This window comes from Oxyura jamaicensis, chromosome 4 (genome assembly GCF_011077185.1).
Source record: "Oxyura jamaicensis isolate SHBP4307 breed ruddy duck chromosome 4, BPBGC_Ojam_1.0, whole genome shotgun sequence".
Classification (NCBI taxonomy): Eukaryota; Metazoa; Chordata; class Aves; order Anseriformes; family Anatidae; genus Oxyura; species Oxyura jamaicensis.
The window spans coordinates 26,346,373-26,372,646 of record NC_048896.1 but is presented as its reverse complement, the minus strand read 5'-3'; the positions used below and the strand labels follow the sequence as shown (position 1 = coordinate 26,372,646).

The 26,274-nt window shown below is 35.4% G+C and overlaps 1 protein-coding gene across 7 annotated transcripts in view; it reads right to left on the bottom strand.

Annotated features, from left to right (window-relative positions):
• The window catches only part of CCSER1 (coiled-coil serine rich protein 1), a 712,119-nt gene that overhangs the window by 267,936 nt on the left and 417,909 nt on the right, over positions 1–26,274 (bottom strand). For all 7 annotated transcript variants that reach the window (XM_035326089.1, XM_035326088.1, XM_035326092.1 and 4 more), the window contains one exon: positions 18,202–18,285. In XM_035326089.1, the coding sequence (XP_035181980.1) occupies positions 18,202–18,285 (84 nt within the window). The remainder of the gene's footprint in view (positions 1–18,201; positions 18,286–26,274) is intronic.

The window sequence follows — 26,274 nt, the reverse complement described above, 5'->3', positions numbered from 1 at the left end:
ACACAACCAAGTTTCAAAGCAACAATACCCTCTGAATTGCAAAACACATCTCAAAGGGTTTAAGGGTACGCCAATTTGGACTTTAATTCACTGTACTAGACGAGTAGACCTGTAGAAGCATGAAGCCAAAGGCTGCAGTCTAATGCAGTTTTTATTCTTCAACTCTACAATCACGGTCCTTTGACTTGTGGAGTTTGGTCATAAATATCTCCAGTAATCTCCAGATATGTTTAGTTTAATAATATAGTTTAATAATATTTTTATAATGCTTTCCACACTAATAAATAAAAAGAAATGCATTTGTGAGCATTAAAGCAAACATTTATGAAATTATCTCAAAAAATAAGACTCTAATGTTTTATACATTAAATTAACTGTTGGAACAGTGTGAGGATAGTCGGCTCTGCTTAGTAACAAGTGGCTAAATGGAAAATCTCACTTAATGAGAAGACAATTTTCTATCCCACTAACTCATTTTGCAGTAATTCAGTACCACTGTACACATTTAATATCAATTGTCATTAACAATATCCCATTTAATGTCAGTTGAAAAATCACAAGTTTCCTGCTTGTGATAGTACTTAATGCTAGGTATTATATGCTACAGAGACAGCTTTTTAAACTTCTCAGTAAAATGTAGAGTCTATCCATAATTTCATTCAATTTTTTTTTGTTTCAGTGAACGAATAGTTGAAATAACAGCTTCAGAGGGCAGGACTGAGAAAAGCAATATATGGTGCTAACGCCTCTGTAACTGTATTTCTAGTTTGAGAGCAGGCAATTAATAATCCTGTATGACATCAAAAAGAAATCCTATAACAATTACTTAGTATTTTATCTGGTTTCCTTGCCAGCCTTCAGCAAATTCCACCACAGAACTACACTCTTCAACTACTTGTCCACTCCTGGCCCCCTACATAAAAGCACTAGAATTCAGTAGATTTCTCTTTCTCTACTTGTAAAATAAGAATAGATTTTTCCTTTGTAGTGTTTAAGATGCAGAGCCAGCTTGCACTCATGCCATAGGTAAGAAAAAAGCTGGAAAATCTGCAATTCTTTCAAGGTACTAGATGTTCAGCTTACTCAACCTTGCATAATTTAAATATTTTTAAAGTAGCCAGTTTCAAGAAAAACGAAATACTGAGAAGACATACCATTGAGTAAACAGCACGCAACACATGAGGAACAAGGAGAAAACTTTATTTTTTCCTTAACCTTTTATAAAAAGAAATAACTCACAACTACATGAGCCCACCAGCACCATCACCATTAAGTAATAAGAATATCTTAGCAAAATGACAGTTTGAAGATTGAAACTATTTCATTTAATTTTCTAAAGGCTAATATGAATTCTCATATGTGTATTTCAAATATATTTGTGTTCTTAAAGCACCTAAGAAATGAAATGACTGTGTTTTGAAGCCTTTCCCAAAACACGTCCTCCTAAGACTATCACTAAGGTCTATGTGTAAAAAGTATCTGTAGGTCTTTCAGTGACACAGCATTTTGTAATGAACAGAACTGTGTCCTAAGACACGAGTGATTTTCATTTTCTTCGTAATTGAATGTTTCTAATGTTTGAGAAACGTTAAGCTAAACCCTTGACAATATTCCAGAGCATGACCTCCCATTTCAGAGCTGTGAATAATGCAGTAAGACCAAAATGTTCCACACAGCTCTTCAGGTGCCCGGAGATTCAGTTCAAGTTACCCAAATGAAATAAACCAAACTGCTTGATGCCTAATTTCCCCCAAGTTCTAGTAAACATAAAGCTTGTTGGAGGAATGAGAAACTCAGTGAATTCCTTCAGATTGTTTTATCACAGAATGGTTGAGGTTGGAAGGAACCTCTGGAGGTCATGTGGTCCAACCTACCTGTCCAAGCAGCGATACCTAGTGCAGATTGCCCAGGACCACGTCCAGGTGGCTTTTGAAGACCTCCAAGTGAAGAGACTCCACCACCTCTTTGGGCAACCTCTGCTGGTTTTCTGTCAAATTTACAGTAAAGAAGTGCTTCCTGATGGTCAAACGGAACCTCTGGTGTTCCAATTTGTGCCTATTACCACTTGTTCTGGCACAGGGCACCACTGAAAAGTGCCTGGCTCTGTCTTCTTTGCACCCTCCCTTCAGGAATTTATACACATTGATAAGATCCTTCCTGAGCCTTCTCTTCTCCAGGTTGAACAGTCCCAGCTCTCTCAAGCACTTCTCATAGGACATGTGCCCTAATCCATTAACCATCTTGGTGACTCTCTGTTGGACTCTTTCCAGTATATCAAGGTCTTAAAGAGATTGTTCAGTTAGCAACTCAAAGATTGAAGACAGATATTTACACTTGGATGTGCCAATCCCTAATATAACTATCTCCAATCAAAACTAAGCAATGCTCAGTTATTCAAGGTCTTGATTTCATTTATTGCTTCTGCTTAAGATCTGAACACACGTATTCCTCGATTTATGCTGAATAGCAATTTCTTCTACACACAGCATGACTTTTGGAATTAAGCATCACTCTATAAACACAGAAATCAGATTTTGGCTCCAAATTTTTGAGAAATGGAAACAGAACAAAGATACAGAAGATGTATTTAATCTATGTACACAGAGGAAATGCACAATGAGAAATAACACTGATAGAGATAGAAGGCAGAGCTGTTTGAATGAAATGGAGTTTAAATGGGAGCAGAGCCCCATCATTACCACAAAATAGCAGTATAAATCTTTTCCACAGCAAATTTCTCTTCTTTGTATCTGTAATCACACAGGAAAAATCTGACCTAATCAAACAGACTTTTTGACATCAACTTCTAGAAGTGACTGGTATCTGCTTGTTGGAAATTGTAGAACTACTGAGGTTTTTAATACGACGAACCATTCAGAAATCATCAGAATTGAATGAATTCTGTGCTAGTTCATTGATTAACAGCAAAACTTTATGCTATCACTCCACATTCAAGGTCCCATTCTCTCTTTAGATCTACACAGATGATATCACAATAGCATAAATGCAAGAATAATGTGACTAGCTGAATTTTTATAAACTGATTAGATGCTCTAAGAAAGGAATATGTATATACATATTGTCTTTCAGGGATTTACAGTCACTGAAAAACAGCAAAATATGGAGTTAATTTCAATCACCTCTTACAGAAAGAATGAAACTTCGGAACACCAACAGAGCATTTCATTACCTTTATTTCTTCAAATTTTGAGGAAAAAACACTTTCAGTGCTTACTGAAGTTATACATCATGTGATAAAGTTATGCAAACAATCCATTTCAGTTCACCTTAAAAAACTAAAACTAACTATATCTAAGTGGCTCATCTAAGAAGCATTTGAGTACATCCAGTTCGTATCATAGCCCAAAGAGAAAAATATCATTATCTTTTAGTCTTTTGACAGAAGTTCACTTTCACTTTATTCCATGATACATGCTTCCAAATCTAAGACCATACCCATACCATTTAGTTCACAAAACAAGTCACCAAAACCTGAAACACCCAAGGGATGTATGCACATGAACATTTAAGTTCAGACAGGGTTTCAAAATGAAAATTCCCAATGAAAGGAAAGTTCCCAATTTGGTTCATAGCAGTTATTGGCCCATCAGTGTATGAACTCAGCTCCTGCCAGATAAAACTGAATAAAAATACGTTTTTGAGGAACATACTCAGTGCTCTTCGACTCTTACTGAGGGCCCAGTCCAGAGGATGAGATTCAGGAGTAAACCCCCAGAACACTGCATCGAGTGGATACTGGATCAACAGAACCAACTGTTACCAAACTTCAGATCCATTCTTACTACTGATGCTGGTAAATGCTTGATAGTACAGAAACAGGACTTATGCCATAAGCAATGCAGAAAAAATATCAGGCTACAATCACTGTTCTAATAACACAGAATTTTGCTGTTAATCAATGAACTAGCACAGACTCTGAGAAAAAAAATAAAAATGAACAGTAATGTTGAAGTTAATTCTGAAAGTTTCAAAGAGCTTTAAACTGAAATAACAGATTTTTTTGACTTGATTTGGAATTTAACCCCATTTCTGACTGATGTATTATTTCTGTCCTGAAAAAAGGCAAGTTTGAATCTACATATTTCCCTTTTGGAGACCTTCAGGACAATTTTAACATAAAATTAACCGTGTGTTAATTTAGTCATAAGAGTGAAATCAAAGGTGCTTAAAATCACTAGACCTGCATCGCTGACCTGGAGGTACTCTTCTGGATTTTCATCTGAGCAAATTAGCCATGCTCTCACAGCTGTTCTAAAAGAAAAGTTCATTTAAGAAAAAAGTTTCTTGTTGTGTAATGGATGGCCTTACAGAAGAATCTCAATACTCCATCAGTTCTTCCTAGTCCTACTTGAAATGAAAATGAGCTCTTCCAAAAACCCAATGAATAAATAAAAAAATCTTTTCAATAAATATCATTTTCTACATAAAGGGTTGCACCAAATTTTTTTAGAATCTATGTATCTCGACATCAGGGAGATGAAACTTAACAATTTCACTTCTAGAATTCATCTGTAGAAAAGTACTAAACCCTTGAGGGACTGCATGCAAAAAGCCTAGTACTGCCAAGTTTTCACCCCTATTGAAGAAGTCCATGAAGTGGTTTTAGTGGAGTTTACCATTATATTTTATGGTATTCTAAAAGAAGGGTCTGAATGACATGGTATATTCAACTGTACTTTTTTTTTTTTTTTTTAATGAATAAAAAAATTGTGTTAAATAGACTGCAGGGGCATCTCAGATTATCATTTGGAACTCTGTCTTCTAAAGCTTAAAGGGTAATGTACTGTTTTAAACCCCTGTGACACCATGTTGCACATCTCTCCATACTGAGCTAGGTTTATATCTCTCTGGGTACTCATTACAATATATTCTGTATATACAAAAAAAACACCCTGTCTATTAAAGTATAATATTTCACTTTGCTCTTGGTGTTTTAACTGTCTCTGCCCCAAGAGGAAATATATATATTTCTTTCTTTTCTTGACAGTAAAATTGTAGACTACCAAATTCATAAATATAATGATATGGCTTTGGCAGGGTGAGACTCTCTGGATGACCATGGAAAGTGAGAGATACAAAAGAGCATAAACTCTTCTTTTTTTCTTTTTTCTTTCATTCTTGTTAACCTCCCCTATGCCTGGGTGGACATAACATGCAAGTATATATACAACTATAATATCCCATCATCAAGAGAGTCAGCAATAAAAGGGGTGTCCAATTACTTTTCTTACAAACAAATTACCTACTATACTTAGGTTTTTGCTAACTCCTCTGTCAAAAGTCACATATTTTGACTTGATAAAACATTTTTTCAGAACAACAGAAACATACCTTCAAGTTGATGCAACTGCCTAAAAACCACTCAAGGTCATTTCCTACCTAAGTTTCACTAGAGCTTTAATGTTTTTTAATGCATTTCTGATTCTTCTGGGTGACAAAAATATTACAGGATTCACAACACTTGCAGTGAAAGGGGCAGTAATAATCACCTCCAGCAGATGACTTTGTGAACAGGAAAGAAAGTTTCTCTAGGATTCAAGCACGCTTTTTTCAAATCTTCCCTAAAGGCCATCTATCATTCTGGCTGATTTTGTGAGGGATTTTTGTGAGGGACAAGAAGGATTACTAACCTTCCAAATAATACTATTTTTTCTTCATTTTAGCATTTGAACACTGTTGTTATTTCACTTCAGAATGACTGTTTTTCAATTTTCTACACAAATAAAGGTGGGGGGAGTTGTGCGTGTTTGATGGCATGTGCCATTGTCAGCCTTTAGTTTTCTTTTTTTTCCAGGCTGCTGTTAAAAGTACAACATCTTTCTTTTGCTTATTTGTTTCAGGAGGTCACAGCATTAATCGAGGGGAGACATGCAACTTAGGTAACATTAGCCTTTTTTGCACTCCCCTGTTTACAGGGCACACAAATCTTCCTTAAATTCAAGCACACAATCTGATCTAACAAACAACAAAAGTAAGCTGCATACAATCTTTATATGTCAAGTATTACACTAATATAACTGTCTATCAGAACATGTTATTAAGTAAATGAAGCATTCTATTATTCTACAAAATGGATGCTTATACTCTTCCCCTCTAGGCATTCCCTGACAGGACTTGCTGTAAATCAGCAAGGCTCATCAGCACATCAAGTAGCTACACTTCTGTGCATCAGCTAAAAACATAGGTCTTATTGACAGATAAATCATGAGAGGAAATGAGAGCTTTCCTTCCTCTTCTCATTTCACACGGAAGTTTTGCACAGAAAGAGGATATATCAGCTCTGATTTCAGTCTCAAATATGTTCAGTCTTGCACTGAAAAATCATAGGTTTTTGCCTTGTCAGGTACAGGATATTTGTTAACTGTAATTTGAAGAGAAGACAGAAGTTAGAAGTTATAGAACAATGCAGGAACTACTACGTTTCATCGCGTGCCTACAGGGTTAGGGAATGTTATTATCCTATGTTGTATTTACTCATGTCAGTATATACGAGTACAAAGACTCTAGCACTACAAAACACAAAAGAGATGCCAACAATTAATACAACCATGAAAAATAGATGAGAAAATCGTAACAAAATGTAAAGTAACCAGGGTGGACACTTCCTTACTATTCTTCACCAATAAACATTTATAACTATACAGCCTGAAGTCATTAACAAGAAAGCTGATCAAGAAATGCTAGGCATTCACAAAGCTAAACTCGCGTAGCCTGCAAGTGTAAGGCCCTTTATTAAGACCCCTTTGAAAGATGTTGTTCCATAGGTTAGACATATGGCACAATACAGTTATGTAGAAATGTTCAACAAACAAAATGAGCTAAGTTTTATTAACATTTTATTTGACGCTTTTAGTGTGCACTGGTGTAAGTATACATAAAAAGTATACATAAAAGTCTGAACAGCATTTGTCAACTTAGGTCACACAAAATCCTCTCCCTATATACTAGTGGGGCAGGTGGCAGCTACTCTCCTGGGAGAGGTTAATAACTTCCTTATCTTTCTAAACAAACTTATTTCTGATAAACTTCATTAGCGTGAGATGTCCTTTCTGTTAATTATCTTATCTGCTAAGTCCAAAGATGATTAAACTACATAGCATTCCGTGCAAATGGATCATCCATACTGATCACTAAAATTATAACAGCAGGACATAATTATTATGCCTAACAATGCATACTGAATAAAATGGTTATAAAAAAAAATAGTTATGTCACAAAGAACCTACAATTTTTTAAATTAGTGTTAGTCAAAGCAGTGGAAAAACAAAGAAAAAAAGGGATCTGAAGAGGGATCCCATAAGTCTTATTTTAAAAAGAAAGAGTGATTGTTTCATTGTTACAAGGCACATAAATGTCCACTTGGTGCACCATGGAGAAACTTGGACCCCTCTTCTCACCTTGTTGAGTTACGTGGTCACATGCAGTGCCAAAATTCTGAGCTGGAATCACTCACAGAGTGCTGAAAAACCTACACTGAAAAAACCTTCCACTTCCTCTTTCTCATTTTTGTATCATTTCGTCTACTTTAATTTTTTTTTACTGTCACATGCCCTTTACATTAAAAATATTTGTACATACATTTTTTTTTTTTCTTAAGAGACCTATTCTTAAAATTACTTCTTATGTCCTTAAAGATATATCCTCTTTCAACATTGTATACTGTACCTTTGGCTATCCCAAAGTGTATCAGTATCCTACTGTATACTGAACCTTTGGCTATCCCAAAGGTTCAGTTAAACGGAGGCAATGCTGGATTCTCAGGTCTAAAGAATACCTTCTAATAGGTCTTTGTGTGATTTTCTCACAGACCGGTGTATATCTATACATATATATTAGGTATGAGCTTTATTCCATTTTACTTACAGGCAAAGCAGTAGATACAGGCGAATACAGGTCTGTCCTGAGTCTTCCTTTTCCCATCCGTTGTTTATTTTAAATATGTGAATCTATCTAGAGAAGGAAATACTATAGTATCTGGTAGAAAAGATGTTGTTTGTGATGGTAGTTTCTAAGAGACGTTAGTGCCTCAGTCTCAGAATTAAACACTAACCTGGATTGCTGGCATTTTTCCCAGGTGATAAAGCATTATTTGCATCTTATCCACTAATGTGAAAATATTATTCAGCAATGTATCCCACATAGTCTCAACTCCTTATCCTGGTCAGAACCCAGATTTTAAGATTTCTTATAAGTTCCTATTTTCTTGTAAGTTATATATTCTTTTAAGTTCTTATTTTCTATGGATTCCTAAATAACAGTTTGACATCAGATATACTTAGAAGACATGCTAGGAGTCTGATAACTAACTAGATTTTTTGGGTAGCACCCATATGAGAGAAGAGTTATGTTCTAATAAGCACAGTGCTGCTTAAAATATGAAAATGTTAATAAATAATAAAAAATATGATTTATGTTCAGACTCTTAAGTCAGAAAGATTTAAGAAACATTTTCCAGATGTTTCACTACAGATTCTAGAAATTTTTAAAGACATAACCTTTTGCCAATCTGTCAGGGTTCTTCTTTTCTGTGCAGACAGATAATCTGATGTGCACGTAATATTCACTTTCCTGATTCCCTGTAAGTTATGGATATTTTGCATTTCCCAGTTTATCATCACCTTACCAGTTAGGATCTCCTTCCTTTCCTCTCTCTTCTTGTTTGATTTTGCATGAAAAAACAGTAATAACAATGTATGTGAAAAAAAGCCCTCTAACTGGATACTACTTAAATTTTTCTGGCTAAGCAAAATGGTCCATGTTTTAAGAGCCAAAAAAATCAAAAGAAACAGACACGTGGTACTAACTCCGATTTGACAATTAAAGATCAAGCAGTACTAGCCAAGATGTCTCAATAAGCTACTGCAGGATAGAAGGAAAGGCATCATTCCAGTGATTGTGAATTGAAGGGAGATAAAAGCAAACATCTTTGTCCCTTAGGATCTGAATTCCATTTCCATAAATTAAAGAAGATGCAACAAAATAAATGCCACAAAATGCCAGAAACTGATCTAGTCTTGCTTATTCACACTGGCTAGTAAGGATCATTTGCATAGCAAGTTCTATACGCTGAGTACACCTACGTTTGCAGTGGTCTTAGAAGGCAGGCCTAGTGACAATATATAAAAAAAAAAATAAATAAAATCCTCTTTACATAACCCTTTTTTCAAAATCTATAACTCTGCTTTTGCAAGTAATATAATAAATATGCATGTCAGCTGAGCAACAATGAGCTCTCCCACTGCTTTAGATCATCCTTTAATTGCACCATTTTTTATTTTTCCAGCCTATTAACCTGAACTCCTCCAGAAGCACAGCAAATATGCTGATACAAGTTCACAATACGACAGTATATTTATTCCTTCTCATCACCATCACGATTAGTACAATAGACACACTTGTTCTTCCCAAAACTGTAACGAGACAGAACACTATTGCACAACTAGCAATGTTTGGTGAAACACTCATTTGTAAGCTGGAGCACAAATAACACACTGAGAGAGTCTGGTTTATAAAGGCCTGCGTTGATAACCAGTGAATTTGATAAATAATACAGCCTGCTAACTCTATTACTCTTCTGGTAAATCATGAGAGCTCCCTTTGAGAAAAACAATATAATCTGTAAGTCAAATTGGGAAACGTAAGACAAATGTCATGCATTATTGCCAGAGAACTCCTAAATATGTTAAGTACATTTCAAACATATTGAATAATTCATAAACAATAGCTCCGGAAAAAAAAAAAAAGGGGGGGGGTGGGGGGGGGGAAGGAAGAAAAAAGAAATATTTTCACTCTATATTCTGTGCTGAACAAAGACTGGTAAGCAACAGTTTATTGCTTTTTATTGTATTAGCTATCCAAAGCAACCTAATGAGAAGATACTCAGAATGTAATACCCCAGGAAAAAAAAAAGTATAATGTGTGAGATTAGGTTAATTTAGTATTAACCAGTAACTTATTTTCTTTTCCTTGTGATTTAAAAGTAGTATGTGGTTAAAAGCCAGAAAGATCATTGTCTTTAATTTGCTTTTCTGATGTTCTTTAATTTGATTTTCTGATGATGACCATATATTACCTTATTTTCTTCTAAATCGAGGTATAAAGGAATATAACAGCTCATTCAGTTAAATGATCAAATAAGCCAAAATATGAAAGGAGATTAAGTTATATGTTTCTAAAAATAATTTATCAATGCAAGTACAATTTGTAAGCTAACTTTCTGGTATGAGTCTAGTCAGGTTTTTGTGTATAGTCTTGTATTATGCTTCCTTCCTGAAGGGTGATGAATGGCTCGGGTTGGAAGGGACCCCAAAGATCATCGACCTCCAACCCCCCTGCCATAGGCAGGAATGCCACCCACTAGATCAGGTTGTCCAATGCCCCATCCAGCCTGGCCTTGAACACCTTCAGGGATGGGGCATCCAAAGCATTTGGATAGACTACTGTCTGCCTCACCAAAACTCCAGTTTAAATGCTTTGCCACAGAATCCATCCCCTTCTAGTTATACTGGGACAGTGTCAAAGGCATTGCAGCTGAACATTGGCCGGAATACTGAGCTTGAAAATAATAGAACCAGAAACTGGAAACAGGCATCAAGTCCACCTTCTCAAACTGTGGATGAAATATGCATGGGACACCAAAACAAATGTAGATTGTGCATTGTTTTTTATAGAAAGAAAATGGGAAGAATATTTCAAAAGACCAAGAAAGATGAAGGAAATCAAAACAGCAGAAGCAAGACCTAAAACTGCAAACATAGAACATAAACGTAGAAGACCCGGATGGAAGAAAGAGACTTGGGACTGTGCCCAAAGCCTACCTCTTTCTGACACAAAAACTGTCAGATTTCTACTGTGCACAAAAAAATCGCATTTAATATAAAATCTGCTAAAGAAATTGCATCAGTTCCAGGAGATATGTAACATCAGCATCCTTCTCCTCCATCCTAGCAAAAATAACACAGGACATCCAAAGCGTTGATTAGCTGCTCAAATCCAGGAGATCACCAATACTTAATTCCATTCATTCACTTCTCCCAAGCACTGGAAAATGTCATGGGAGAATTTCATCTCTTGCCTGCTATCCTTCCTGGTCTCTAAACCAAATCAACCTAAAGCAGCCAGGAAAAGAACCGTTTTGCTATCCAAATACTGGAAGAAAGAACATATATTCCTAAATTCATAGTCAATACTTCACATGGATCAATCGGGTAAGCAGCAGTAACAATATATTTCTGTGAAAGTTACAGCAAAACCCCACATACGTATTACAGCTCTAACGCCGCTTAAAATCATTGCAGAACTTGTCTCAAAGAAAACAGAGCACTTGAAGAGGGGTGTCCATTTATGGCCATAGAAGTATGTAACGGGCATTTATATGTCCATGAAAATATGTAAAGTCTTAAAATGCATGAATATACTGTGAGTGAAGGAAAAAATATTCAGCTAATTTATAGAAAAATTGAGGATGAAAGCAGCATAGTTCTCTTACAGAACTTCACTAGAACTTTAACAAAGTGATATTTTTGCTGTTAAAAAACAGATGATTCTTCATTTGTGATGTTTGCTATACCAATTTGTATGCTCAGACATTTCCATGAATCATGCCCAGGACGGCAAGGAAAACTGGGAAAGACACTAATTTATAACCGAAGAAGCAGCAAACCATTTTTCTTATATTAGGTCTCTAGTGAATTGCGCAGACTGACATCTCTACATCTTCAAAAGCAAAAATATTTCCTCAAACAGAAAATTAGTTACTGAAATAAACAGCAGTACCAGCTGATTCATTAAGCATTTCTGTGCAAAACTGAGAATAAAGCGTTTATTAATCTGAAACTCATCCACATCAGATGGCTGCAGTAAAAACGTGTCACACAGATGCCTTTAGCAACACACAGAAGCTGTTAGCATACAAATTTAACTGCTGATCTTAAGCAAAACAAGCTTTCCAGCATACATGTATTTGTTTTTAAGCAACATTACTTCTCTTCTCACTCCTATAAATAAAAATAACAGCATGTCAGTGGATGATAACAACAGAAAACCATATCTTGTAGACGCATTCATGTAAACTGCAGTAAGTAATGCTTTGACAATGTATCTAATATCAGGAATATATGGTCATTTCAAGCAACAGGAAATTTCTGTGGTTTTAGCAGCTCTGGCATCAAAATATTAGTTATTCTGGAGTGGAAAGTAACTACCAAGACACACTGAATAATAGAGACAGTACATGTGCTTGTGCCCCCACGTACATTTTGATTAAGTGATCAAAACTATACAAAAATGAGACTGGTGCTTTTCTGCCTTCCTCATATCTTTTATTCCTAGTATTTACAATGCTACATCGATTTAGCTTTACTTCAGTTACCCACTAAGTATTGGTACAAATCCTGTTTTGCATGACCAAAACTCCCTTTGCAAATCTTAGGTGAGGAATGCCCCAACCAGCTCCCCAGGTGAGATACCGCTGCTCAGCCCACAGAGCTTGGAGGACACCAGGTAACACCCTGGTTCAACTGTGACATAGTCATGGAATAAGACAAGCACTAAGTAACATGTTGCTGCGTAGGAAATGTAATCTAATATTCACCATTCATTCAAGGTGAAATTTGAATCTCTAAAAATACGTCAGTAAAAAGCACATAACATTCCTCTTAGGCATAATACATAAAGCTGATGGGTTGCAACATATAAAGCATCATATCTCCAAGAAGCTGTCATTTCAATTTGTCCTAAAATTAACCTGTAGCTATGTATTGCAATATAGCTTGATATTTTCTTAATAGCTGGTTCATGTAAATTGGTATTAAAAAAAAAAAAAAAAAAAAGTGAAAAAAGGAGGTGAAACCGAGACCTACTTTCTGTCCTATACAAACCCAAATCCGAAGATCTCAGAGATCTCGGAGTAAAGTCAGGTCACATTTGTCTGCTTTTACTAAAAGATCCGTCAGTAAAATGCTGCATGTCTCAAAGCTGGCAGTCTACAAGTGACATTTGTGTCAGACAAGCATATGTGGTGCATTATTATTAAAGGAACATAAAAGCTTTGTGTCTCAAGGGAGACTTAGGGCAACTTTTCATATTTTGGATTTGCTCATTTCTACAACATCCTTTTTATGAATTTGGGAGCAGCATTTCAGCAATATCTGGAACACTATACAAACGACATAATTTATTTATGCCAAACACCACAATATGACAATGGTTAGTGATAAGGCTTTAAACTAATATGTAGAATCACCTTCTCAAGTGCCAAGGAATATTAAAGATCCTATCTTACTGGAAGCTTCACATCGAAGGGACTGCCACAGACAAGGAATCAGAGGCTAATCCCTATTGTGTGTCATAGGATATTGCCACTTTCACACTCTGCATCTGCCTTGTAGAACTGATTCAGAGAGTAATTACAGCAGAGATGACTCTTTCCGGAATATACACAATTAATTTTCTTGTAAAAAGGGGGAAAGAAGCCTGACACTTTAATAATGTTTAAATACATCTAATCTCTTCCTGTTCTGCCCCTAGTATTTCCTAAATATGAGGAAGAAAAAAGATTTGAAAGTACTTAACAACTAGTCTGTTCTTATGCAAATCACCCATGGGTGTGTAATATCCCATCAGAAAACAACCAACATGAAATAATATTACAAACCAGCAGAACATCAAGTGAGTGGGTAATCAGTGGAAAGATGAACCTAGAATGTCACTTTTGTTTTAATACATGAGGACAATTATTGTTTTCAAATTAGATTATCTCACTTCTTTAAAATTTGAGGACTATATTTTTAAGTTTATAAAATAGATTGGACTAATCAAAACTTCTCCTTTTTGCTAACAATTCCAAAAATTGTATTCACCACGAGTTCATTGTTTTTTTGAAAATTAAATTCCATTAATTTTGCCAAATCCCATTCTCGGCCTGTCAGAACAAGTTGTGATTACCAGTACTGTACATTCCAGTGCATCTATATCAGCAGAACTATATTTTGAAGTGATTTTTATGCTTAAACGAAGCGTCCTTCAAAAACCATTTGTCAAGAGTATTCAAGTGCATCTCAGGCTTTCTGTAACACTTCAAACTTGAATAACTCATATTTACGATCCTTCAAAACTACAGCAACTAGCTAATGGCCCATTATTGAAATCAGCCCACAGAAAAGAACTAAGCTTGCCATCATTCTGCACTTCAGGATTATACAAGTTATATTTAGAAAAAGCAAAACAAATCAACAAAAAACCCCCACACATACACACAAAGACAGAACAAAACAAACAAAATCTATGATTCGAAAAAACACACACATGGCTTAACATAGATTTTGGAAGTGAAGGTTGAACTCATTTACAATTTGCAAAGATAAAAGAAAAAAAATAGAGGTGATGTTTTGATAAGCTGATTCTACAGTATGCGTTAACTAAAGCATTAATTTCTACAGCTTAAGGTAAAGCTCAATTAGCTATCAACGTGTCTAGCTATTCCATAAATGTAAAAATTCCTTTTTACGTTTGATATGGAGGCCGAAAAGAAAAAAGGAACATTTGATAGAGAGGCCACTCCACAGCAGAAAACTACCTCCAACTGCTGGGCTATAACAAGGATTCATTATCTGTCTTAACTTTGCCTCTTGTTCTACTCAGAATTCACCCAAACTGCCCCACTAGATTTTTTATTTCAATGGGACAACATGCATGACTCAAGTTACACAAGGACATCAAGGGTGAAAGGATAATGATGTTAGCAGTCATTTTTCAGTGTTAATGCTTCTGTACCAATGACAGCGGTAAAACAAATATTACTGTAGGTAGCACTTCGTTATTTTTGTTACTACACCACGAAAATATATTCTATTTAAAGTAGTTCTAAGTTACCAAAGCACACTGGGAAAAAAGATTGATTTTTAAAAAATATAGACATATATAGATGCATATTCAATGTAGAGATGAATGGGAAACAGCTGATGTTTCACACATCTTCCTGTGCCCAGTGGAAACAGAGACTTCCATTTGGTTTGTATATTTTAGGTAAAAGAAAAAAAAAAAAAGTGCAAGCAAATGACTCCTTTTAGCAGAACCTGCATAGTGAACTCTATTTCTTTGATCTTCTGGATAAGAGGTCATTTCCTCCAATGAATATAGCACTGAGAGAAAGCCAAAGCTCAAAGCTCGAAACACGAATTGTAAGTTCACCATCTTCCCGGGGATTTAGAGCAGTTTTGGTGCCAGACATCTTGGAGGCCACTCTCCTTCAGGCCCTGAAGCAAGTATTTTTCAGGATGGAATAAGAGAACAGAGAAAGCAATCCCACTGCTCTGCCTACGTATATTAATTTCATCAAAGACAGAAAGCCAATTTTGGTTAATAAGGGCTAGAGTGCAAATTTATCCTTAAAAGAACAAACAAAACAATTGGTGAGGAACTACTACCTGTCTACTACAGCAGGTTGTTGTTTTTAGAACTTTTAAATTTCCATATTCAAATGACAGTGTTCTGAACATGGACTGCTCTAAATACAAGGATAAAAACGGTAGTTAACCACCAGTTGCCATGTGAGCAACATACTGCAGACAAATGAAAAGCTGTACAATTTTATCAGCCAATAATTTCCATTCTACATTTTTTGTCTAGACATACTAATACTGACCATTTTACAAACATATAAATCACTGTGGAATTTACAGAACATTAAAGCATGTTTTGCATCATCTTTTGGCAAATTTCATGTATTTTTACCAGAATTTTATAGCAATCATTTCAGATTTGCTTCATTTTTAACAGCTCTAAAAAGAGAGTTTACTTTTCATGCATTGAATAATCTAGTAGATGGGCTGCTTCAGGCACCTCAGTAACAAGAAAACTGCAGAAGGCTCCTCTTGGGAAAGCAAAGAAATGCAAAAAGGGGATTGTGACAACCATATGATGCCCGAAGTGGGTTATTGAGCCATGCAGGGTGGAGGGTGAATCTGGGATGAGAAGCTGGGGCTTACCCTACCCAGCCCCACAAAAAGCCCCAAAGCAAACCAAAGTCCTTGAAGTCCTTGGCTGCTTTTCAGAGGACTTCAAGATGCACTCTTAGCCTCATAGAGGTTTGCTTAGGGACACGGTTTAGCAGGTGACATTGGTAGCAGTGCAATGGTTGGACCAGATGATCTTGAAGGTCTTTTCCAACCTTTATGATTCTATGATCAGGGACACACCCGGGGACAACTAAAAGTATAGTGGGACTTTCTGGATGCTTAAGATCAAAACTATGTTGGAAAGAGCTGCTCCAGAAGCACTTAACATTAAAGAAGCCTAAGCAGACTGGGTGCCTCCCCTCTTTGATTGCTGAAGTCCTTCAATAAGTAGACTTTAGTGTAGTGATTCCACAGATGCTGACAAAGCAATAGTCACTTTGTTTCCAGAAGACTGCCAAAAATGTTCAGTTTTGGCACACGTTCTAAGTGTGTTTTTAGTGATCTCTTTTACTAGCCTGTCATTTAAATTCTAGCTGCTCTAGAAAATTCTGGCAGCTCTTACAACTGGTAAGAGGGGACAAAAAACAAACAAACAACACATGCCTTTGCAAAAACAAAACCCCCAACCTTTTGTAGATATGTAGTATTGCAGGAGAAATTGAAAATAAATTACTAAATACACAGACTGCCAAAGCCAAGATGCTGACTCCACGATTATGCACCTGACGTGAAAAAAAATCCCTTTCTCCCTCCAATTCTCTGGATGACTCCTACACTGTTTTATTTTTTTAAAGTAGGGTATAAACCTTAAATGTAGCTTTATCTCCCAATCATGCTTTATTTAATAGCAGTAAATGAGATATGTTGAATCCTTTCAAAATTAAATTTTAAATCACTAAATGTGGTCTCAAGACTCACTTGTACTCTGTTTTTTTTGTTTGTTTTTTCTTCTCTTTTTTAAATCCTAAAGTGCCAAAACTGAAGCCAGTTAAACATGGATTAAATACATCCTATTCACTTTTACCCCTGAAAATACTTATTTCATGACCCCAGGAAGACAAACTTTTCTGCCTCTTACACCTTCAGAAGAACTGAAGTCCCTATGGGCCTTTTTTCCACAACTGGTAATATATACAGATGAACTTTGACAACAGACAACAGCAACAGGTAACTACAGCTCACTGTATCAACACGGGATAATTTAACACTGACAAAGTTGTTGACCAGTTAATAGCGTATGTTTTGAGCCAGGCTGATATAAAATAAAGCTCCAGGACTGTGCAGAAGCTTGATGTTTCTAATGTCCCATTTTGTCATTTAATTTTAGATAATAATTGCATAATACATCATTTTTTAATGTAGCCAAATACGAAACAAAGAACATTGATGACCTGTATTTATTTCGCAGATACTACTATAACAAAGGAATCTTTCATTCTTCAGCAGCATTACATTACTCCACGCTAAACTTAGTTGTTTGTGATGATGTAAAAACATATCATTATTTTTTGTTAGTATATAAAAGATGCAGTGCAATTTTGCCATGGTCACAGGGCTAGAGTTTCTGATCCCTCATCTGAGCCTGACATTGTGTAGTGGGTTATGTGGCAAGGTTTTGGTAGCGGAGGGCTATAGGGGCAGCTTCTGTTTTACCTCCCTCAGCCACTTGAGAACGTTCAGCCTCATCTTAAAGTGGTAGCACTCAAGACTTGGTAGCTCATATAAGATCAGCAAGCATGAGAATATTCATTATTGTATTTAGATTAAAAATACATCTGTTTAAGCAGAAAAAAATATCTACTGGACAGTCTGGTAGACATGAAACAGCTCGTGCTTCCGTCAGTAGTGTTCACAATTTACCAGGAAATGTGCTAGACCCTTCAAGATTTCTGGCATATGCATACAGTACAGTGCTACTTCTCTGCCACTAATACTGCAAGACAATTTTAATACTCTCTATGATACTGTAAGACAACTGTCAATATTATCTTTTAAAAGAAACTTCTAGTAGCAGTGCATCTAGATAGTAGCCAATTCAGAGGCTGTCAAGTCCCTAAAACCATTCAGTCAGTGCTCTCAGTGTTGATCTGAGTAGTTAACATAGCCTTAGGCTAGTTATTCTGCAGCTGGTGTGAAACTATTTCTTTAGTTTCTGGTCTTGAATGACATTATCAGGCTAATGAACTTAAAAAAAAATAATAATAACAATGCTCCTCCCACTTACAAGCTCCTCGCGAAGTTGGGCTACGAGTTCGTCTCTCTCCTTCAGCTGCAACTTCAGCACTGAGCATTCATCTTTTATTCCATCCTACAAAAATATTAAAAGAGATGTTATAATAGGTTTAATGCTTTTACCTGGTCTTGACAAGAAAAGGCTGAGGTGATTCACATAGTGTGAGATGATTACATTCAAGTAATTAAACTCAATTCTCCTTTGTCATCTGTTGTATTTTCAATAACACATTCTAAAGTTGTAGCATAAACAAATTAATGCAACCAAAGACATTACAATAAAATGTGAGTAGTTCCCTGCCCAGAAGTCCATTTCATTATTTTCTGATTCTTCTAAGCCCTTTTTATTGAAGATCCTATCAGGTCATTCCCTTTCAGTTAAGGAATATCTACAAAATGTCGTAATTTTTCTCATACAAAAGAACATTAGAGAAGTATCATTTTTGAAGCATTATTGTGGAGCTTATGATCTTGGAGAGGGCAAAAAAGAAATTACAACAGACATTTACAGGAAAAGTAAAGCACCCTTCTCATGCATACCTCTTTTTTTCCCCCCACATCAATCAAAACAGCAGCAATTCTGATATTAGATGAGCAGAGGAAAGAAAACAGTTCCCACTTATTACTTAGTGATATAACCACTGACAATAACTCAATTTGATGTGCATGAAAATGAACCTAGTAGCTAAATTGTACCCAAATCCAGATCCATGAGGCAGTCTGCAAACAATTCCATTGCAGTCTGCAGTTTTTGCGGTCTGCAAAAAATCTCCAGGCAATTTTGAGAATTCATGCTAATCTAAACACCTTTGGCGAAGAAATGTCAATCACATTTTTGTGTGTTGTTCTAGTAAACACCCAAGAGGAGAAGCCCAAATTAAATTTCTGAAGTGTTGAAGACTAAAAACCCAACAAACTAACCAGTCCAAATAATAATAATAATTTAATTGGTCTTATAACTATAAATGGAGAACTGAATCCTTATATCCTTCTAGTACAGAGACTTATTTAAAACATTTATGAAGTTTGCTGGTTTCTATTATTTTTGTCAAAGCAAAACAAAACAAAAGCAAGCCATAAACCAAAGAAAACTTCTGGGAATATATTAACACACACACACACATATATATATACACACACACCACAGTTTTGTCCTTAGTTTAAGAATACTCCAGTTTAAGTGCATAACATTGTCAAGAGCACACAATAAACACAAAAATAGTAAGAAAAGAGTTGTGTCATTATTAGTTCTCAATGAAAAGCAGGCTTAATGGGAATATATATATATATATATATGGCATGGCATGTCTGGCTGGTGATCCCTGTATCAAGTGAGGTTAGGGAAATTCTAACATACACTGCTTCTTGACAACTGAAGGGCAAATATATATTGATCTAAAAAACAGCACTTAACCCTGCTTTGTACCCAGATCCCTGACCACAAACATCTTAACTGCAGAATCATTGTCAGCAAAAAGGATGCTTCATCTGCCACCTCAGAAAAGAATTCCTTGCAATTTGCTCTACAGTTACATCAATGTGTATGCAAGTTACCCAGAACTGGCTAGTAAAAGGCAAGTGCTAGCAATTCCCAGATTTTTATGTTATTGTTTAGTAAAAGAAGTACTAATAAACAATCCACACTGCACAGGCTTTGCAAGAAGCTAAGAGCTCTTTCTTGTTGAACAGAGTGTAGAATCAGGATTTTGTAATCCTATTTGGCTTCACGGTATTTTTGTAGGCATCATTTGTTCTCAAAATCTAAGACAAAAGAGAAGAGACATGCTGTTTGGTGCTTCTATATATCTATTATATTTTGAGGACATTCCTACTATAATTCCAACTGACAGCAGGAATAGAAGAAACACAGTATCATCCAGGAATAAAAGAGAAAAAAGTAGAGCAGACTGCAGAAAGGCTTGGGTAATTTCAGTATCCCATATATGCGTCTGAATATATTAGTAACAGAAGAACAAAACACAATGGAACCAACAATATGTTGCCAAGACAGTGAATACAGTTCTTCCAGAAAGTAACTTCTGAGAGCTAGAAAAGGAGGGAAGGCTCCACAATCACATCCTGTGTAAGGACCATAAAATATTTCAAGGATTGTATGGAGGATAACAACAAAATAGCATGTAGTTGCAACATTTGGGGCATGAAAAGCTGGTAGAATGCTGCATTATTTATTAGTCTGGAGGGCAAGCAGCAATGCATATCAAATTGTGTGAATCTGGAAACAGATCGCCTTTACTCTCTGGTAATATTTCATTATCCAATGTGAAACTGTAGTACATTACAAGGCAGTCAAGGGAAGGTCAACAAATTTGTTAAGGAACGCTTCTCAAAGTGAATGAGGAATAGAAGACAAACTCCAATGGGAAGTTATAGCAAAAATTAAACTACCTAAGAACCAGAGTACCCTTCTAAAGAATTGTCACAAAAGCAGACATTAAAGAGGAATGGACTTGGAAAGGATTGTCTGTTGTTAGCAGAGATGGCAACTGCTGCATTATCAGTCTATGCTGTTACTATGCAGTCAAAAGAATTATCTCCCCAATACAGTAGGCTATTAAAGAATATATATTTATATATATTTATATATATACAAATATAAATTATATGTATATATTTATATATATACATATATAAATGTTTATATACATTTATATATGTATATATATATATGAATACTCTAGGGCTATATCATTCAGATTTTATACAAGATTCTTGGTCCGTGTATTCCTATGTTTAGAAAAATAATCTTGCCTATAATGCTGGTTATTATAATGCTGATTATGATAATGTATGCAGAATATTTCTCACCTCGTAGCATCCCTTATGGTATTTATAGAGCCTAAGAGAATAACAGATTTGCATATAAGTATACCTGAGTTCAAGTGCCAACCAGAATCAATTAAGAGATCAAACATTTAAAATTCTGCGAAGTAACATTTACCATTTTTTGCCATTTACTGTATCAACGTCCCTGGACACTTTTGTTCCTCACCTTTCTGCTAAAAGAATTTATAACTGTATATTTTATCAAGAATTCCAGACCAATGAGAATGTGGATGCCATGAAAATATTAGTTACCATTCCAAATAATTTAATCATATATTCCATGCATGTGTTCATAAACCATCTCAATACATTTTAGCCTTGGAGGGTATTTTATTGAGTTTAATAAATTATGTACTACATATTAAAAACAGTATTACATACTATAATCTTATTCTCATTACTTTTATAAATGTTTTTCTTTATATTGTTTTGAAAAAAAAAATATATATATATATATCTGCTCTCCCTTATAGTAAGCATGTTCATAATGGAGACTTTTCCAAAACTGCAAGTACTTGATAAAAAGAGAAGTCAATTAACAGCTAGTTCTTAAAAAGAACTGTTACACTGTAGGGGACACAGCACGCTCTGTAAATAAAGTGCTTTGTCTTCAAACTATTTTCTTTTGTTAAATTAATGTAATGAAAGAAAAAAAAAAAGTTTTTAGTCTAAGTTTCAACTCCCAACTTCTCAGCTCTTACAGAACTGGCTTCCAAGTATACTACATAAAAAAAAAAAAAAAAAGCAAAATCAGCTCTGAAGAGCATCAGTCATATTTGCTTTGATTACATCCTCTGATACTGTTAAAAAAAATAATCCAGGATTTAGTTTATATTCAGTATGTATTTACTGTTGTTATTGTACGTGATTATGGTCAGGATGTTCTTCGAATCATCATCTTTTTACCTCTTCAGATTATCGGCCTTTCACTTATTTTCAGTCTTACTTTATGACAGCAATTGGTATGTCTCAGTGCTAGCATTTTCCTATTTTAGTTTAATTTTGTCCATCTGGGAAACTGCTAAACATAATAGCAAACTCGTTTCTCATCAGATCAGGTCACAGGATGACAAATTGTACTGCACGTGTGAAGACAGCTGCAGTAGGTTATACATAAGTGCCAAAAAGCATAATCATTTCCATTCTGAAAACTTACTTTATACCTCTTCATTTTTAGGAGCCAATGGGCACATTGCACTTGCGGAAATCACAAAGTGCTATAAGCAGAACTAAACAAGTATTATGGAAGATAAATGTAATGCAATCTGACTTGGACAGAAAATGAATATGCTGCCAAAATAGCACCATCAAATTAAAATATTATAAAACTCGTTAGATAAATGGGCTAAATTTCAGCTAAGCAGAAACTTAACCAACTTAGGGTCATACAAAAAAAAACAACAATTACTTAGCTTGTAGTTTCTTAAAAAAATATAATCCTAAATGGAACAATCCAAACTAAGAAATTTAGAACTGAATGCCAGGTCCAGAAACCTACATAAAGGCCATGACAACTGAAGCTTCCTATTAGTTATGCAGCAGATTCATACAGCAAAATCAATGTTTCTGAGTAGCTATCAAGAACATTCAGAGAAAACACTGGTTACTTTAACACCAACAGGATTTTTATGACAGCAAGGTAGGAGTCTAGATTATGTACAGGGTTAGGGATGTCTTTTATGGTTCACTTTATACCACTTTGCATCTGAAAAGCACAAGTACTCTTGAAGATCTTACCTCAAATTTGTAGAAAAGCACCATGATGTGTTTAGAAACCGAGATCCTACTTGTTTTAACGTGTAGCATGTCAACACGCAGTTTTATTAACAGGAAAAACAAAAAACAAAACCAACAACAAAAAAAAACACTGCATTTTGAGATTAGTCATGTAAGTAGAATTCTGGATACTGCAGTTTGTGCTTTCCAAAACGTCGTGTCATGTCTTGCTGTTCCCCTCCTCCCCCAGCATAATGGTTTTATTGGTTACTATTGTTTATTTTTTGTTTTGTGTTTTTTTTTGTTTGTTTGTTGTTAATGATTTTTTAAAGATTATTAGGAGCGTCATGAATCAGAGAACCTGAGACTGCATTTTTTGTTGAAGACATTTCAAAATGAAGTCACAGGTCCACCTTTGAGATGGCCCCTGCATATATTTACACCAGAGTGTATTTATACCAGGATATCTATGTACATACACAGTATCACTTCATAGTATCATTTTATTTTTCCTTTCTGCATTCACTGTAGCGCTATGTAGTGTATCAATTTATATGCCATATCAATTCCTTTCAGTCCCTCTAAGAGAGGAATTAATTGTCTGGCTGCAATTCTTCACATGTGCAAAGCACATTGAACTTGCTTCTTTGGCTTGTTTTTTATTTCGGCACTCCGTGCCAGGGCAGTTAGCCTTGGCAGGAGTCCTGACAACTCATAGTAGGCCCTGGCCATACTTACTCTCCTGTTTTTCCCTTCACATGGCTGTACCAGCTGTTGCTCAGGCACAGCTAAAGGCTAAAGGCAAGTCCACACTTCAGGAATCCCCATTAAAGCAGAACACAACAACTTGAAGTAATCCCCTGAGGCCACCCTGGCTCAATACCAGTACTCTCACTATGGTGTGTCTTCCCTTGTCCAGGAGGGGAAAAAAAAAAAAAAAAAGAAAAAAAAAAGAAAAAAAAATCATTTCAGAAGTTTTGGAATGAAAACATTTGGATGATGTGGTCGTATCAGAAACAGACATTGATATGTACATCATCTTTTAATGCAACTACAGAGTTCAAATGACTCTTCTATAGGAACAGCTCTACATTTCATTTACTGATCATGAAATCAAATGGAGTCTGAGGTGCACCCAAAAGTCATAAAGCTTTCTGTGATTCTATATTATGTTCTACTTAAATACAAAGAATTTGTGCTCAAATATTTTACTGAAAGAATTTAGGGCATATACATTCATTTGAATACTAGAATTCAATTGGTATTTCACTATGAAGGTAATACTCAAAAAAACTATGCAGGATATGCTACTTTAACCTCAGACATTTATGAATATGGAGCTAAATAAACAATGTTTTCTTCACAGTGTCAGTGAACTGTGAACTACAGATTGAGCAAATTAATGCTATTTTTGCTTCAGCTGAATTTTGCTCTTTGCAGCAGTGAAAATAAACACCACAGAATTTAAAGGAATGCAATTTGATTAATAAACTGCAAAACATAAAACTGAATGATCATACCAGCTCAAGCTCAGGATGCATCCAACCACCAGAAATCATGAACAGCAGCCAGGAGTGGAAACGTATAACTGCATATAATGTATTTTTCCTGATATAACCACTCCATTTACTCTCTCTTTCTGGCTCTTCTTGAGCTAGAATTTATATTCATGGCACCATGCCTCTTTTGGTGATAAACTCTAAATAAATCACACATTCATGAAAAGACAACAGACAAACCATAATAAGAAAACCCAAACCCCAAACTTTCCTTTGGTTTCAAACCTGCTGCTGAACAACATCATTGTTGGTCATAAGAAAATAAACGAGTATTTCTTATTCATGTTCCCCATGTCTCCCTTGGTTTTCTGTGGCTACGTGTTAACTGCACAACTTCTGTCATCTGTTTCAAGCTCAGGAATTGCTGTCTATATAACCTCACTTCTTCTAACAGCCACCCTGTATCTCTGATCAAAAACTGATCCACCTCTTCTAGTTATACTGTATCATTCATTAGACCCGGGTAATCTGAATCACATGTAGCACTCAAGCACTCAAAAACCCTGATGAAGGGCCTTGTTGAAATTTTTGGAATTAACTACACAAACCAGATCATTCTGATTCATGCACTGATGACTCTTCCAGCAGATTTCTGAAGTACAATTAAAATCTCAGAATATCAGGTCTCCTCTTCCCCATATTTTAATATTAATTCATAACCCAACTGGATCTATTTTCTATGTCAGTTTCTAGTAATTGGTCTGGTAACAAAGTCAGATTCAAAGACCTTAAACAAACAAACAATCAAACAAACATTCATCTCATTGCCATCTATCATTTTCCTACGATGAAGACTGAAGCAATAGGTAATGGGCAAGAATTAGTAGTTAGATAAATTCTTATTTCACTTTCTTCAGCTATCTTGAATAACTGGTAAGGTAAGAGAGATTACTTACTCTATATTATTCCATTTTATTCTCACTTATCTTCAGCTCACACTTCAAGACTCATTCCTCAGTACTGCTGAGGAACCTCCAGTATTGCTGGTGTGTCCACATAAGTGGAAACAAACACACATCATTTATTTACCTTTCTTATGATAGCCTTATTTGCCAGGAATGCTTCCTTACACAATTACCTTTCAGCCTTGCACACCCACTGAAAGACATCATGCCATTTTGAATTTGATAAAAACTTTTACAATCAGGGTGTTTGTTTGTATTGTTTGTTTTAGTACGTTGGTTTTGCTTATTATATATTTACATTAGACAGACCAAAGTTAATGCAAAAGAAAATGAATGACAAGCTTCTAAATAGGAAATGAAATAAAACAGTTTTAGATTATTTTCAGTCCATACTACTGACATATAGTTCATAAATGACTGGAGGGAGATTTCTATATATATGCATATATATATACTATTATTATTTATTTTCACATTTATTCACAAATAACATTCACATGTTATTATAACAGCAGTATAGAAGAGTTCTGCAGGAATTATAACCATGAACTTGAGCAATTGAGTAGTCTCCTGTCAGCTCTTACTATCATCAGGGAAAAACGTCCCATTCATATTTAATTTTTTTGCTGTAGTATTAAATCATCAAAACCTTTCATATCCTTACATGCAAGCAACCTTAAGTATGCAATATATATATTGACTGATTCATGTCAAAGATTACCCGTAAGACTTATAGCCCTCTACAGAGATAATTTCACTCACAATTGAAATGCAAGCGCATCTCAATTTCATTCTGCCAAGCAGCATGATAAAACCATTTAGACCAAGAAGTAAAAATATCTGCTAACTGCCATGTTTTCATAAAAAATGTCTTTATCGGCATGGCCATAAATACAGTTCTTCATACTCACTGAATAATGCCCTAGGCAAAGCCTCATTTCTCTAAATTGAAGAAGATGAATCCAAATCAGATCCTGCCTCCACTGAAAAGAAATCAATACCTAAGTTCCTTCCAACTCCAACACTACACAGGGCACTGAG